The sequence below is a fragment of the Habropoda laboriosa genome, unplaced genomic scaffold, assembly GCF_001263275.1.
Source record: "Habropoda laboriosa isolate 0110345459 unplaced genomic scaffold, ASM126327v1 scaffold65, whole genome shotgun sequence".
NCBI classification, from domain to species: Eukaryota; Metazoa; Arthropoda; class Insecta; order Hymenoptera; family Apidae; genus Habropoda; species Habropoda laboriosa.
Genome location: NW_017100254.1, coordinates 2894587 through 2907716, shown reverse-complemented (window position 1 = coordinate 2907716; position 13130 = coordinate 2894587). Strand labels below are relative to the sequence as shown.

Genomic DNA, 13130 nt, shown 5'->3' with positions numbered 1-13130 from the left:
AGAGGTGGGCAATTGAGTCTATGGTATTGTAAGTATTGATCGCATTTAGTATATGAACTTATACTTGGTTATAGTAAATTTATTAAAAGAATTGAACAATTATGTGTTAACAGGATGTTTTAAGTGTTGCCTTCTCTGTTGATAATCGACAAATTGTGTCTGGATCTCGAGACAAGACCATTAAACTGTGGAATACTTTGGCAGAGTGTAAATACACAATTCAAGATGATGGACACTCAGATTGGGTCAGCTGTGTACGTTTTTCTCCAAATCATTCAAATCCTATTATTGTTTCTGCAGGTTGGGTATGATGTATACATTTTTATTCAACATGATATCTATGAGTGTTTGCGGATATGGGACTGATTTTCAAAACTTATAAACTGTTTAACAAAATTATTGATTATTTTTGCTTCTAACAGTAAAATGTTTTGTAGGTATGGAATTTAACAAATTGCAAACTAAAGATCAATCATAGTGGACACATGGGATATCTTAATACAGTTACTGTATCTCCTGATGGCTCACTTTGTGCTTCAGGTGGCAAGGTATATACTATGAAAAAAGTACATCATGTCATTTGATGTAACCTTTGGATTAATGTTAACACTATTGTTTAACTGTTTAAGAATTGTTTTAAGTATTTACTAACACATTTTTCTTTAATTTGCAGGACTGCAAGGCAATGTTATGGGATTTGAATGATGGAAAGCATCTTCATACTTTAGATCACAATGACATTATAACAGCCCTGTGTTTCAGTCCTAATCGTTATTGGCTTTGTGCTGCATTTGGACCATGGATCAAGATATGGGATCTTGAAACCAAAGAGATGGTTGAGGAGTTGAAACCAGAAGTTGTGTCTGCAACAAGTAAAGCAGAACCACCTCATTGTTTATCTTTAGCATGGTCTACTGATGGACAAACTCTCTTTGCTGGTTACTCTGACAACACTATTCGTGTTTGGCAAGTTTCTGTAACTAGCCGTTAAATACTTTTTACGGATATAAACAAATAAAAAGGGAAAAAGACTTGAAATATGCGTTTTATTTATATTTGATACAAAGCTTTTACATTATTACTAAAGAATGATTAAAAATTATTTTTCTTCACTGGCTTTGGAGCTTGTAACCTTTTCTTCAAATTTTTCAAATTCTTTTTTTGCTATTTGATCAGTTTCATCCTCTACTTGTATTACTCCAAGGACTTCGGGAATATAAAATTGCATCATATTTTGAACTCCATTCTTTAAAGTGACCACAGAACTTGGGCAACTTGTACAGGAACCTTGCATTTTTAATTTCACTATACCTTCTTCAAAACCCTGTAATTATGTGTTAAGAAAATGAAGTTATACATGTCAGTATACGAATTTAACCACACTTGTAATATTCTTATATGTATTGTTAATTTTGGGTCCATAAAATAAAAATAATTTGTTTATTACATACCATAAATACAATGTCACCTCCATCTTCCTGTACTGTTGGTCTTATTCGAGTGTCTAATAATTCTTTTATCATTTGAACTATCTCATTATCATCATCACTAATTTCTACAATAAATCAGGAATTATTTATCATGTTGCAAAGGTATTTGTGTTCTTAAATGAGAATGTACTATACATGCAATATAATATAAAACTTAAAACATAAATTTTAGAGGAGAAACATAAATATGTAAGTTATTTTGTCATATTGTGCTATATAAATCATTTTGTATAAAAATAAAGGAACAAAATAGAACTTTACGTGTATCAGCTGCAGGCTGCTCATCAGTTAACATAGGTAAACCAGATGCAAAGAAATCCATAATGACTGCAAATATTTCTGGTTTCAGTAATTTCCATTCTACATCCTCATCCATTTTTGTTATTGTAATAAAATCTGGTCCAAAAAATACAGACTTTACACCATCAATGCGGAATAACATTTTTGCAAGTGGTGAACAATATGCATCAGTGACATTAGGGAAATCTTTAGTTTGGCCTTGTTCTAGGACTTTAACACCAGGTAAAAACTTCAAACTATTAGGATTTGGTGTATCTTGTATTTGAATGAACATTGTGCGCCTTTGTACATCATTAAATTGTTTTATAGGAGAAAACAGACTTTGTTTTAATGTATGATTATTATAGCCTGTATGTAAATGTGCAACACAATTCAATATTTATATTATATTATTTGTATATACTTTATATTCATATTTTCATAAATTAACATTTAATTTTGTCACCTTACTTTGGATATTGACATGTCGTAGCTCTACATGCTAATCGTCGAATAATGTATACTGTGCTTGTTAACATTTTGTCCATTATTTTGTCATTAATTATTTTCTGTTGCTAAGAATCATTACACTGATTTTGAGGTTATATTGCATTTCACAGTTCTATATCTGTTGTTTGCTTACATACATTCGTTTATTAATGTATAAATTATTTTTATCTTCTGCGCAATTTTACGTTTTTCTTATGTATATATGTATAGTAACGGAAGAGACATTAACGTTTGGTAAAATTTTATTAACATATGTAGTTATTTCGTGACAATATGATTTTGCACAGGTCAGGTCTTTTATGTACAATGTATATGTCTAATTCAATATCATAACTAATTATATAAATATTGTTTGATAATTATATCTCTATATTACAGACATGTATATTAAAGAATCGTCAAATAATACAAGAGATAAATGGTTTATATGCAAGGTGTGACTAGATACGCGAAAGTGGGGTATACAGAGATGATGAAGCGGAATAACCGAGTGCGTGCGAAAGTTGAAATGCTAGATAAATTTTGTAACGAGAATCTGTGCGAAAGTGAAGGAATGTGCTTATAACATAGGAAGTTCCACTTTAATCCATTAATGCACATATTTTGGAAAATACACTGCATAAAAAAATGTTTTACGAGAGGGACATAATATACAGGTGAAAATTGATCATTATTGTTAACTGATGATTCTCTCAATGATACATGAGTAAGACAAGGAAAGGAGTAGGGACCGAGAAGGATGGCAATAGTGCCGCGTATAAGACAAGGAAAGGAATAGCTGTAAACAAGGACAGAATATTTTCAAAAATGAAGCACGCCATCTCGTGTTTGGCCGCGCGAACTGACGGCTCATTACTAGGAACACAGAATGTGAACAGAGGTATTAGACAAGGAAAGTACTAGTGTGCGAGAAGGACAGAGAGAAACGTTTCCTATTGGTCCGCGGAACCTAAGCTTTCTTTCCCACATGCCGAATCAAGTCGGCCAGGGAGAAATCATTAATAACTCATTATTTACGATGAATTTGTGAACTTGCTAGGGAAAGGCTAAAGGCTTTGGCCAGCGGTTTTATCTGCAGGTCCCTCTCCGGTCAAGGCTATGAGCGGAGTAAAGTTAGTCTGTCTTTATGTGAATTACCGATGGATCTTTCAGGCTTCCACAGGAATTACAATTACTTATCAAAAAATCCATTATTTATTGTATAATAAATATACAAAATGTATTTTACAAAAGGTTACAACATACCAGTATTGTTTTATAGCATTTTATAGCCTATTTATCTCCCTTACACACCATAACCGTTTCCTTTTGCGAAACACTCATTCTTTAAATAATATTCCATTATAAAATTAAATGAACTAAATCCGGATAGCGTTCGGAACGCGTAAAAATCGAAAAGGTCACAAAAATTCCGAAATTCGAACGAAAAACGTCGAAAATTATGTGACAATTACGTCAAAAATATAGAATAATTATATAATTTGTAAAATCATCATTCTATGCTTAGAGAGCACAAAAAACCATTAATGTTTTTCAAAATCAATACTTTAAATGAATGGTTCATTCTGTATTTCGTGTGTGATTGCACTTTTTAACTAAGGTTTCTATGATATATGAATAAAAGAAAAAAATAACATGCTATCAATAACAATAAAGTATATTTACTACAACATAAAAGATATCAGTGTACAACAAAAATATGCAAATACTTAATCCAATAAAGTGCAATGTTTTTAATTATAATTAGTACGTTACTTAAGATAAAATTAACAACTTCTGATCATTAATATCAAATTGCTGAAGATTAGTTTACTTAAAATTTAAATAATAACTATTTAAATAGATTATAATACTTCAAAATTAAAAGAGCTTGATCCTTGCACATAATGTACTTTGGTTGCAAGTTGCTGTTTATACAAAACTTAATCATTGTACTTTATAAGAAAATAAATTTGAAAATTAGAAAATAAAACTATAATTACAAATGTTACAATAATATGGAATATAAAACAGAGTAAGTAATGACTGTAGGTATATACAAAAAGATAAATACGAAGCAGTTGATTGTGAAGAATCTTTTTGTTTACCAGGTTGTGAAACACATAAATCTTCACAATCTTCATCCTCACATATATCACAAAGTGTGGCTTTTCTTGGTTCATAAAATACTCGTGCTCTTCTTGCTAAACATATTCAAATAAGCATTCATTATTAAAATTTATTTGTGATATCAAAATAAAGTTAATTTCAAATGAATTATAAATTTATTGAATGTTTAAATATCTTACATGAATCGTAATAATCGTATATAGTAACTGGTACTGGTTTCTGTTTTGCCACTTTATGCGTTCTAAATGCAGATACTGTAGGGCAATATTCTTGTCTATTCATCTGTAATATGTTATTTGCTTTAAATCTTGTTTCAAATTGTTTAATAATATATACTTAATATTTTCCTTACCTCGTCAAAATATAATACCACAAGTGTATCACCGTTCTTAGTTTCTACTCGCTTTACATTTTGGGAGACTTCAAGACTAGGTAGTGATTCCTTGTCCACGGTAAAACCTGAAGGTAAACTGACTTCCATCACAACCATATTACTTTCATTTGCTTCTTTAGTTGGGACAAAACTAATAACAAACATGTTGCGTTAAGTATGCTGTACTATATAACATAATATGTATAAAATATTAAAGGAATGTTGTATAATATACCTAGAACAAACAGAAAGTTGTAAATGATTAGCATTGGAATTTTTGTCTACTTGAGGATCTAAAGTAAAAAGAGGCCATGCTCCAGTTACGTTTAAATTATATTGGAATGAAACTTGAACCAATGCAAATCCACTTCCAGTAGCTGTTATATTAACTAGTCGTATTTTTCTTGGAAGCTTAAAAAATAAACATTAGAATCTCTTTTTAATATATACATATTAAATACAATCTAAATTTACCACTTGTTTTTGAAGTATCATAGAATTATCAGGATTTATATTCATTTGACTCTGTCCACCTCCTTCATACATAAATATTATAGAAATGGCATTATTTTTTGTTGCCAAGTTTTCACCTAACTCTGCCAAAGCTTGTATTCCAATTACTGTATCCTAAGAATTATAAATTCATAATAAGTGTACTTGCTGCAGCTAGATAACTTGATATTTATTACAATATTTACCTGTGTCGATGCAAAACCACCTTCTGCATTTCTTTGTTTTACAAGCCACTTCATTACAGGTATGGAATCAGCAACTAAATTACGTCTTAAATAAGTTAATAAAATATAAGATGTCATTTCAATGTCAACAGACCGTGGTACCGAATAATACCACGGATTCTTATCATTTATTGGCACGGGTTTGCTCCACCATTTAAGATCTTCTTTTGTCAAAGCTTTTGATTCTAGTAAATTAAAAGCAGCATTCTCATATGGGTGTTTTGCTAAATTTAAAGCATATGTGCATATACTCAAAGCATAAATATCATCAAGTTCATTCATGTTACGGACAATGTAATCAATTCCTTTGTTTATTGTGTTTCTATATTTTCCATTAGAGTCCTATAATACAAAATAGTAATGGAATATAATAAAATTAACATACAGTTTGTTTTAATAATATTAAGTAGATGATTACACTTACTGCATTTTCAAGAAAAGCAATAAGAGTAAATGCTGTCAGTGCAAGACCTTTTGCAGCTCCACCTTGCATATCCCGATGGCTAACTCTCCCTACTTCAGGAAAACTTCCATTTGGAGCTTGATTATTCGATAACCATTGTAGAGCTTCATCTATTATCTTATCTTCGATTGGAATGTATGTAGCAGCTTGTTTAAAAGCTTTAGCCACAAAGGCAGTAAGCCTAATATAGATAAAGATGTATAATATAATTGAAAGTGTTATACAGTGAGTTGCATCGAAATGTGCCACGGCACTAACTCAAATGCATGGTGGAGGTTCTATACGAAATGACGTACGATGTGTAAGCAACGTGTGCAGAAATCATTCTAACGAAGTTTATTTGGTGACGATAAATTAGTACCGTGGCACAATTCAATGCAACTCACTGTACTTATGGCAAGATAATTAAATCCCTGCATAAAGCATACCATGTACATCCATTACTATCTGACATGCCAAATGCACTAAATGATCCATCATTATGTCTGTAAGTTAATTCTCTTTGATAGCCTATTTCCATATATCTAAGTGCTTTACCTTGTACTGCTTGTGTTAATTGATTTGTATTCTATAAAGAAAATTGAATACAAATAAATTTTCAATTGCTTTCTTCCTATAATATTTCATACATTTGTTTTTTGACATTTACGTGTAGTTCACCGTAACGGTCGGCATGACCGTTACATAGTGACCACCCTGTACTATACTTATTCACTTACTTTCAAATAATTTAATATCATTATATTTGGAACAAAATTTAGCATATTTTGTTCTCCACAACCAGATGGCATTTTAATTAAATTTGCTAAATTAAGAATACTTGGACCTAAAATATCGCCTTAAAAACATAATTTAACATTAGTATTAATATATAGACAGAAGTAGATGCAATAAAAAACAAACCTTAATTTTTAATTCTAATAGTAATATAAAATAATCAGTTTGTTTCAATAACAAATTTTAATAATAGAAGAACATTACCTACTGCAGAAATTTCAATATGTTCTGAACCTGGTACAGCATTTTTAGGTATATCAATTGTAACATTGGTAAATGTATTTGCTGTACTTCTAAGATCCAAGAAAGTAGCTTTATTTATATACTGTGCCTCTCCTTCAGCCTGTGTATAAATTAAGTCTTATTGTGAATTAGTAATCAGTAAAACACAGTAACATAAAACACATTACCTTAACAAGCAGTTTATGTTCAACACTATCACCAGCTAATATACTATTTGCAGTTGCTTTAATTGTAATATATCCCAATTCTCGTGGTATAATCATGAAAGAAACAGTACTGCCAGAATTGGCTTTTACTTCTACTTTCTTCTTGCGATATAATTCTAATTCTGCAGAATTTTTTAATAATTGTTAAAAAATATTCTAAATAATTTTTAAATAATTAATAAAATATAATTTAATAATAATTTTAAATGTATTATATCATACAGATTATATACCATGTTTTGAGTTATAAAATTTTTATTTAAACCTTACTTGGCACATCATGAACTTCATTTGATATTTCTGCAAAATCAAATTGACCTTCGTTTGATAATAAAACTTCAGCTACTACGTTCTTATTCATGTAATTAAATACTACAATTTGTATTGCAACAATTTCTCCTCGAATCACAGAGTAAGGGAGGTCTACAGCAATGAAAAATGGTCTAAAAACCTTTAACTGTGAAGAGATAATTTATATTTGTATTATGTAAGTTTTTAAATTATTTGTACAGGTATTTTGGATCACCTTTCGTGGTTCTTGTATAAGACCTAGTCCATGGACATCATTTACAGAAAATGCAGTGAGTACCCATGATGTTACTGAATCAGGCACATTTCTTTTAAGTTCATTTTTTCCATCATACCTAGTTTCAATATACATTGTTAATTTCTGTTTTAACTTTAACCTAAAGGCATTAGACAAATATAATTTTCATTGAATAAATTTATGTACGAAAAAATAAATATATACGTATAATAATTAATCTAACATTTCTGGTAAAATTTCTAATAAAAAAATTGATAAAATAAGTTATTTTTAAAACAACATATTTGTACATAGATAAGCCTTACATAATCAATGCATTTTATGAAGATTCAATCACCTTATTAAAACTATGTAATTTTCTTCCAAAATACGAAAGAATGAATGACTGAACAATGGTACAATGTAAAACATAATGTAGTTTAATGTACATATATAGAAACTAGCAACAATACGTTATACTCTATCGCCGCCTATATATACCAGTTATACATGAACACCCATGATATCCCAGAGCTTTAATTAACATAGAAATAATCTGTACAAAATAAAGCAATATTGCATGAACATAATCATTCATCAGAGAATGTACATGAAGCGTGTATGTAAAGCTTTGTAATTTGAAGTATATGAGATAAATACCCTGAAGAGAAGTTTGTAAAAAGCCAGGTGTTTAAGATGTCATGCATTAGGAATACACGGGGCTTATTCCAAACAGGAGGTGGGATGCGAGAGAAGGCATAAGGACCTGCCAGTGGTGGTCTTGTTGCTAGTTTGTGCATAACAGGTGGACCAATGTCTGGTCGAAGTGTGGATGCCCCATGAGGCGAGCCTGTTATTCTACCTTCCAGTATTCCCAGTTGTCCTGTAATCCAATTCTATATATTGTATTATATCAGCTCAACCAAGGGAATAAGAAAGTATAATATAATACTACAGAAGAGATAATTCTTAATTACATTTAATTTAAATATCATCATCCTCATACTTTATGTTACATGATGATAGTGCTTTGTATATATATTTAGATATGAGTAAATTGTAGAGAATAAAATGAGTTATAATAAATCCATCACCATAGCATTAAATCAAGCCACTATTAATATTCCCTTTCTGATAAATATTAGTAATTTAACTTTGAAAGTACTACAATATGCTGAATGTTTTCAAATAGTTAATACATGGTAACATTTATGTTTCATCGATAAGTTACGAATCAATGATGTTGTTTTAATAATAAAAAACATGATGTCAGCAGGTAAAAATTTTCAATGGCATTACCCAGCATCAAGCGTTTGCCAAAGCCAAGTTTCAGGGAAATTCTTGCGTACTTTCGTCTTCTGTGATGGCAATGCAACTGAACTGAAACTTCCAGCAGCGGTTGGAAAGGCGAGTTCTAAACCAGATCTGTAGTATACTATACAGACATAAGCCTTGTTAATTGATAAATATCTGATCTGATTAACTAAAGAATTGGTATTAAGTATTATATGAAAAATTAGACTCAAGAACATTCCTCTTATTCTACAGTACAAACGAATAAAATTATTGACTAATATGTTATGGTATTAGAAAAATATTTAGCATCATGTGTAAAGGGTAAGTAAATTAATATTAGTAATAAACTTAATAAGCCATAGAGAAAGTTATTTGCTTACGAATTGGAAGATTTTCATGAACATATCCATTTGTCATAATGATAGCACCACTTTCCTAATAATAAAAAAAATGTTAATTTTTTAAACGAAAGATAAGAGGACAAAAATAAAAAAGATAATTTATTTACACTGAAAACATCGTTTGCGGTAGCTGAACCAGGACTCCATAAATATCGATCGAAAACTGAAGCTGCATAAGGTGATTCGTATACCATGTCATATGATTTTAACTCTTTGTATATTTGTTCCTACAAATAATTAAAGTATATTTCAATTATTCATAGTTAGTCTCTTTTTAACGAAAATTATTCATTTAATTACGTACATATGAAATGTCATTGCCAGATTTTAGTAAAATAGATCTCTGATCTACACCTAATAATCCAACATATGAATTTGGTTTTGAAGTAATGAGTAAGTTGACATTTTCTCCTGGTGCAACTTCTTCAGGTGCTATTTTAATATCAACCTTAAATAAAGGGTACAATATTAATATTTAAGTTTGCTAATTAAAATGCTTACTATAACTAAACTTCTGAAATTAACATACAAAGTTTTGAAGTACTCCTTCAAGTTCTACATCTAAAGCATCCGCAATAACTTCTCCATCACTTCCTACGTAATATACAATTACGTGTGCGGTAGGAGCCATAACATATGTTGCTAAGAATCTAAAATATATTTATACTTTATAAGTAATTGTTAAGCAAAATGGATTATTTCTTAATTAGAAATTAGTAAGCATTTACTTAAAACTCGTTGTGTGCTTATTTTGAACATATATAGAATCAGCATCCAAAATGTCACCACGTCCAAATATTTCATAATTAATATATTTCAATGGAATTGTAGAATTAACTTCAATTTCGACGTCTCGATTAACCTTATAAAGAAAAATCAAACTTAATATAGTACTTTAATATACATAAGATAACTTGAATAACATAATGGTTTTACCATAGGGTTTTCAGTTTTTAAAATAGCTTGTATATATTCATTATTCAAAGACATAGCTTGGTTTGTAGATGGGAACCATTCGTGAAGATTCAAATATTGAGCCTATTTATAAAAATTATTTTTTAATTATTGTGAAATCAATTGAGATTTATTATGATGTTTTTATATATGTTATAATATTTCATTGTGATATTTTACCTCAATATTTAAAGGAAATGAATTGTTATCTTTAGTTTTTGGTGGATAAAAATCCAATTTTACCATTCCATTTTCGTCTAACATACCAGTAATATTCGTATATACAGACTGATTATAAGTATATCCATACATTATTGTAACAGGATTCTTATTATCTCGCACTGGTGCCCCATCATGATAAGTTAATTTTATCTACAAGAATTCCCTTTCACATTACATTCTTAACTTTAAATTGTTAAACTAACTTTAAATTTAGAACATTAAAAATGATTCAATGAACATACAAACGCTGTATATTTTAGACCTGGTTTATAGTATTCTGATGTTTTTATTAAATCCATTGTGTATTTATGCTTGTGTAATGTTATGTGTGTAGATGTATTTTGTCTTCTACCAGTTAGAGATTCTTCCACTGTAACATCAATCATAACTGGTCTTTCGTATTCATCGGTCAATCTGTAAATAACAAAATCAAATTATACATTCTGGAAATGTAGAAAGTATTTAATAAAGTGCTATTTAAATATAAATACCTTAATTCAGAATGAATGTCAAAATCGACAATCACTTTTCCATCTATTGGAACCACTTTTCGTATAGGTTGTTGATATATTGGTTGTATTACACCAGAAAAAATATCAGGATAAGCAGTAATTGTTGCTTCTCCTTTCACTGGCTTACCATAAGTATACCTAAATGATTTGCACTTTGAAATAAATAATTTTTGTCAAATTTTTTAGAAGAATATTAAGATATCATGGATTAAATAACATCAATGTCACTGTCATAGTGGTAGAAAAAAGTTCATAATTTTTTATGTAATTTTGAAATATGTTATAGATTTACTTAATTATTAGATTGCACTTACTTGGCATGGATTGTTGCAGTAATTTTTGATTCTTTAAATGTAAAGTGTTTAGGAGTATCAATTGTTACTTCAAAATTAGGTAAAATATATTCTGCAACTTCAAATTCCTTTTCAAAGGTTTGGCCACCAATATTTGCTGCTATTTTCCAAGATCCTAAAACTGGGGACTCAGACAATTCAATTTCTCCATTAAAGATTCCATGAGTTACAGGTGGCTGAGTCCATTGTTTAATTCTATTTCCTTTTCCATCCTATAATAATATAATGCACATTCAACAATTTGTTTTATTTATGACAATAAGTATTTATTTACAAAAACTTACTGTAATATAAATATTCTCTAATCTTTCAAGTGCGGGTCTAAGTCTAGAATTCAGTAAAATGCATCGAAACATAACTTTATTTCCTGGTTTATAAATTGCTCTATCAGTTTGAATAAATACTGAATAACTTTTAAGAATATATTGTACTGGCTTTGAATCCAAAAATTCTATTCCTGATACACCACGTGCAATTAATGTGTAATTACCAGGAGTAATATCCCCAATCTAAAATTTTAAAGAAGATTAATGAATAAATTATCAGTATTATAAAGCTAAGTTAACAAATTTAAGTACATTTACCTCAAGGCGTAAGATTCTTGTGGAATATGGTTGTATACGTGTCACTTGAGATACATTGAATATTTCTTTGTTGTCAAGCAATCCTGTTAATTCAATGTATATTGTTGATGGTGTTGATACACCAGTAATACTTACAGCTACATGATATTCTGAATCAGGTCGTACCACTTTTGGAGCTACTATGCTATAATACCTTAAATATGTATCAAAACATTTCATTAAAAAATTATTTAATAAATAATTATGAACACAATAAGTAAAATACATATGTACATACGATTCAGCAGTTACATTTAGAATTACACATGACATCAAAAAGATGCGAAACAGCAACCAATCCATTTTACAAAAATTATATTAAAATAAAAAATGATAAAAGAGATTGGAACTTAATGTTCATATTAATAAAAATATGTTGTTAACCCAGGGTTAGTCTGATAAGGTCTGATATACCTGACACCATAATTTTCATTCTGCTATTTGTATAATTGTCATCACTGAACTTCGACGTTCAATTTATCTATCCGTCTTCTTCTGCAGATCATGACAACACAAAGGAATTCAGTATAGCAACAGCTGTTCTAAAATGTTTATTTGTTGACTATTTGTGATTTTTTTGCTTATTGAACTAACGTTTCTCAAACCATACCAGACTTAAGGGTGAGAAAAAAATTTGATTTTGTACAGTACGCGTATGATGTGTATATCTGTATATCTCATCATGAAATCAAGCGTTATATAAAAAAGTTCTACGTGTTCGTTAAAAATATAGACAATAATCATTTTGTTGCGTAATTTTGTAATTCTCAACATATGAAATTGTCAAACTGGTTTTTCCATAAGCAATTATGCACTTCCTTACAATAACAAGATGATTTATCTTCACGATTGCGAAATTCGAATCAAGGGAAAACCAAGCGCTAAGAATAAATTTCGTCAAACTTAAAGTGTGAATTTTGCTTTTCAATTATTGGAATTTTAAGAAAAAATTATTATTTATTCTATGACTAAAAATAATAAAATCAATTTTAGTGACTAATAATTGTACGATCGTAAATACGTTTTATAAATATTTGCATTTTATATAGTAATTAT

The 13130-nt window shown here is 29.4% G+C and overlaps 3 protein-coding genes across 3 annotated transcripts in view; 1 reads left to right on the top strand and 2 right to left on the bottom strand.

The window, feature by feature from the left end:
* The window catches only part of LOC108572346 (guanine nucleotide-binding protein subunit beta-like protein), a 1790-nt gene extending 771 nt beyond the window's left edge, over positions 1-1019 (top strand). Inside the window, 3 exon segments of the mRNA XM_017934566.1 lie at positions 114-305; positions 423-548; positions 674-1019. Coding sequence (XP_017790055.1) covers positions 114-305; positions 423-548; positions 674-991 — 636 coding nt within the window. The 3' untranslated portion in view covers positions 992-1019.
* An 80-nt stretch (positions 1020-1099) lies between these two features.
* On the bottom strand, positions 1100-2555 carry LOC108572238 (NFU1 iron-sulfur cluster scaffold homolog, mitochondrial-like). Its single transcript, XM_017934436.1, has 4 exons — positions 2241-2555; positions 1752-2167; positions 1452-1555; positions 1100-1324 (listed from the first exon to the last, which is right to left on the bottom strand). The coding sequence occupies exons 1-4, from the start codon at positions 2315-2317 to the stop codon at positions 1100-1102; spliced, it is 822 nt and encodes a 273-aa protein (XP_017789925.1). The 5' UTR covers positions 2318-2555.
* Positions 2556-4238: 1683 nt separating this feature from the next.
* Positions 4239-12377, bottom strand: LOC108572237 (CD109 antigen). Its single transcript, XM_017934435.1, has 27 exons — positions 12313-12377; positions 12036-12228; positions 11736-11960; positions 11413-11663; positions 11078-11236; positions 10829-11000; positions 10545-10736; positions 10347-10448; positions 10139-10272; positions 9940-10060; positions 9715-9858; positions 9518-9637; positions 9390-9444; positions 8374-8596; positions 7714-7831; positions 7458-7644; positions 7149-7309; positions 6943-7081; positions 6681-6799; positions 6390-6529; positions 5923-6142; positions 5460-5840; positions 5236-5388; positions 4997-5172; positions 4741-4912; positions 4568-4670; positions 4239-4462 (listed from the first exon to the last, which is right to left on the bottom strand). Exons 1-27 carry the CDS (start codon positions 12375-12377, stop codon positions 4239-4241), a joined length of 4449 nt encoding a protein of 1482 aa, XP_017789924.1.
* Between the last annotated feature and the right edge of the window lie 753 nt (positions 12378-13130).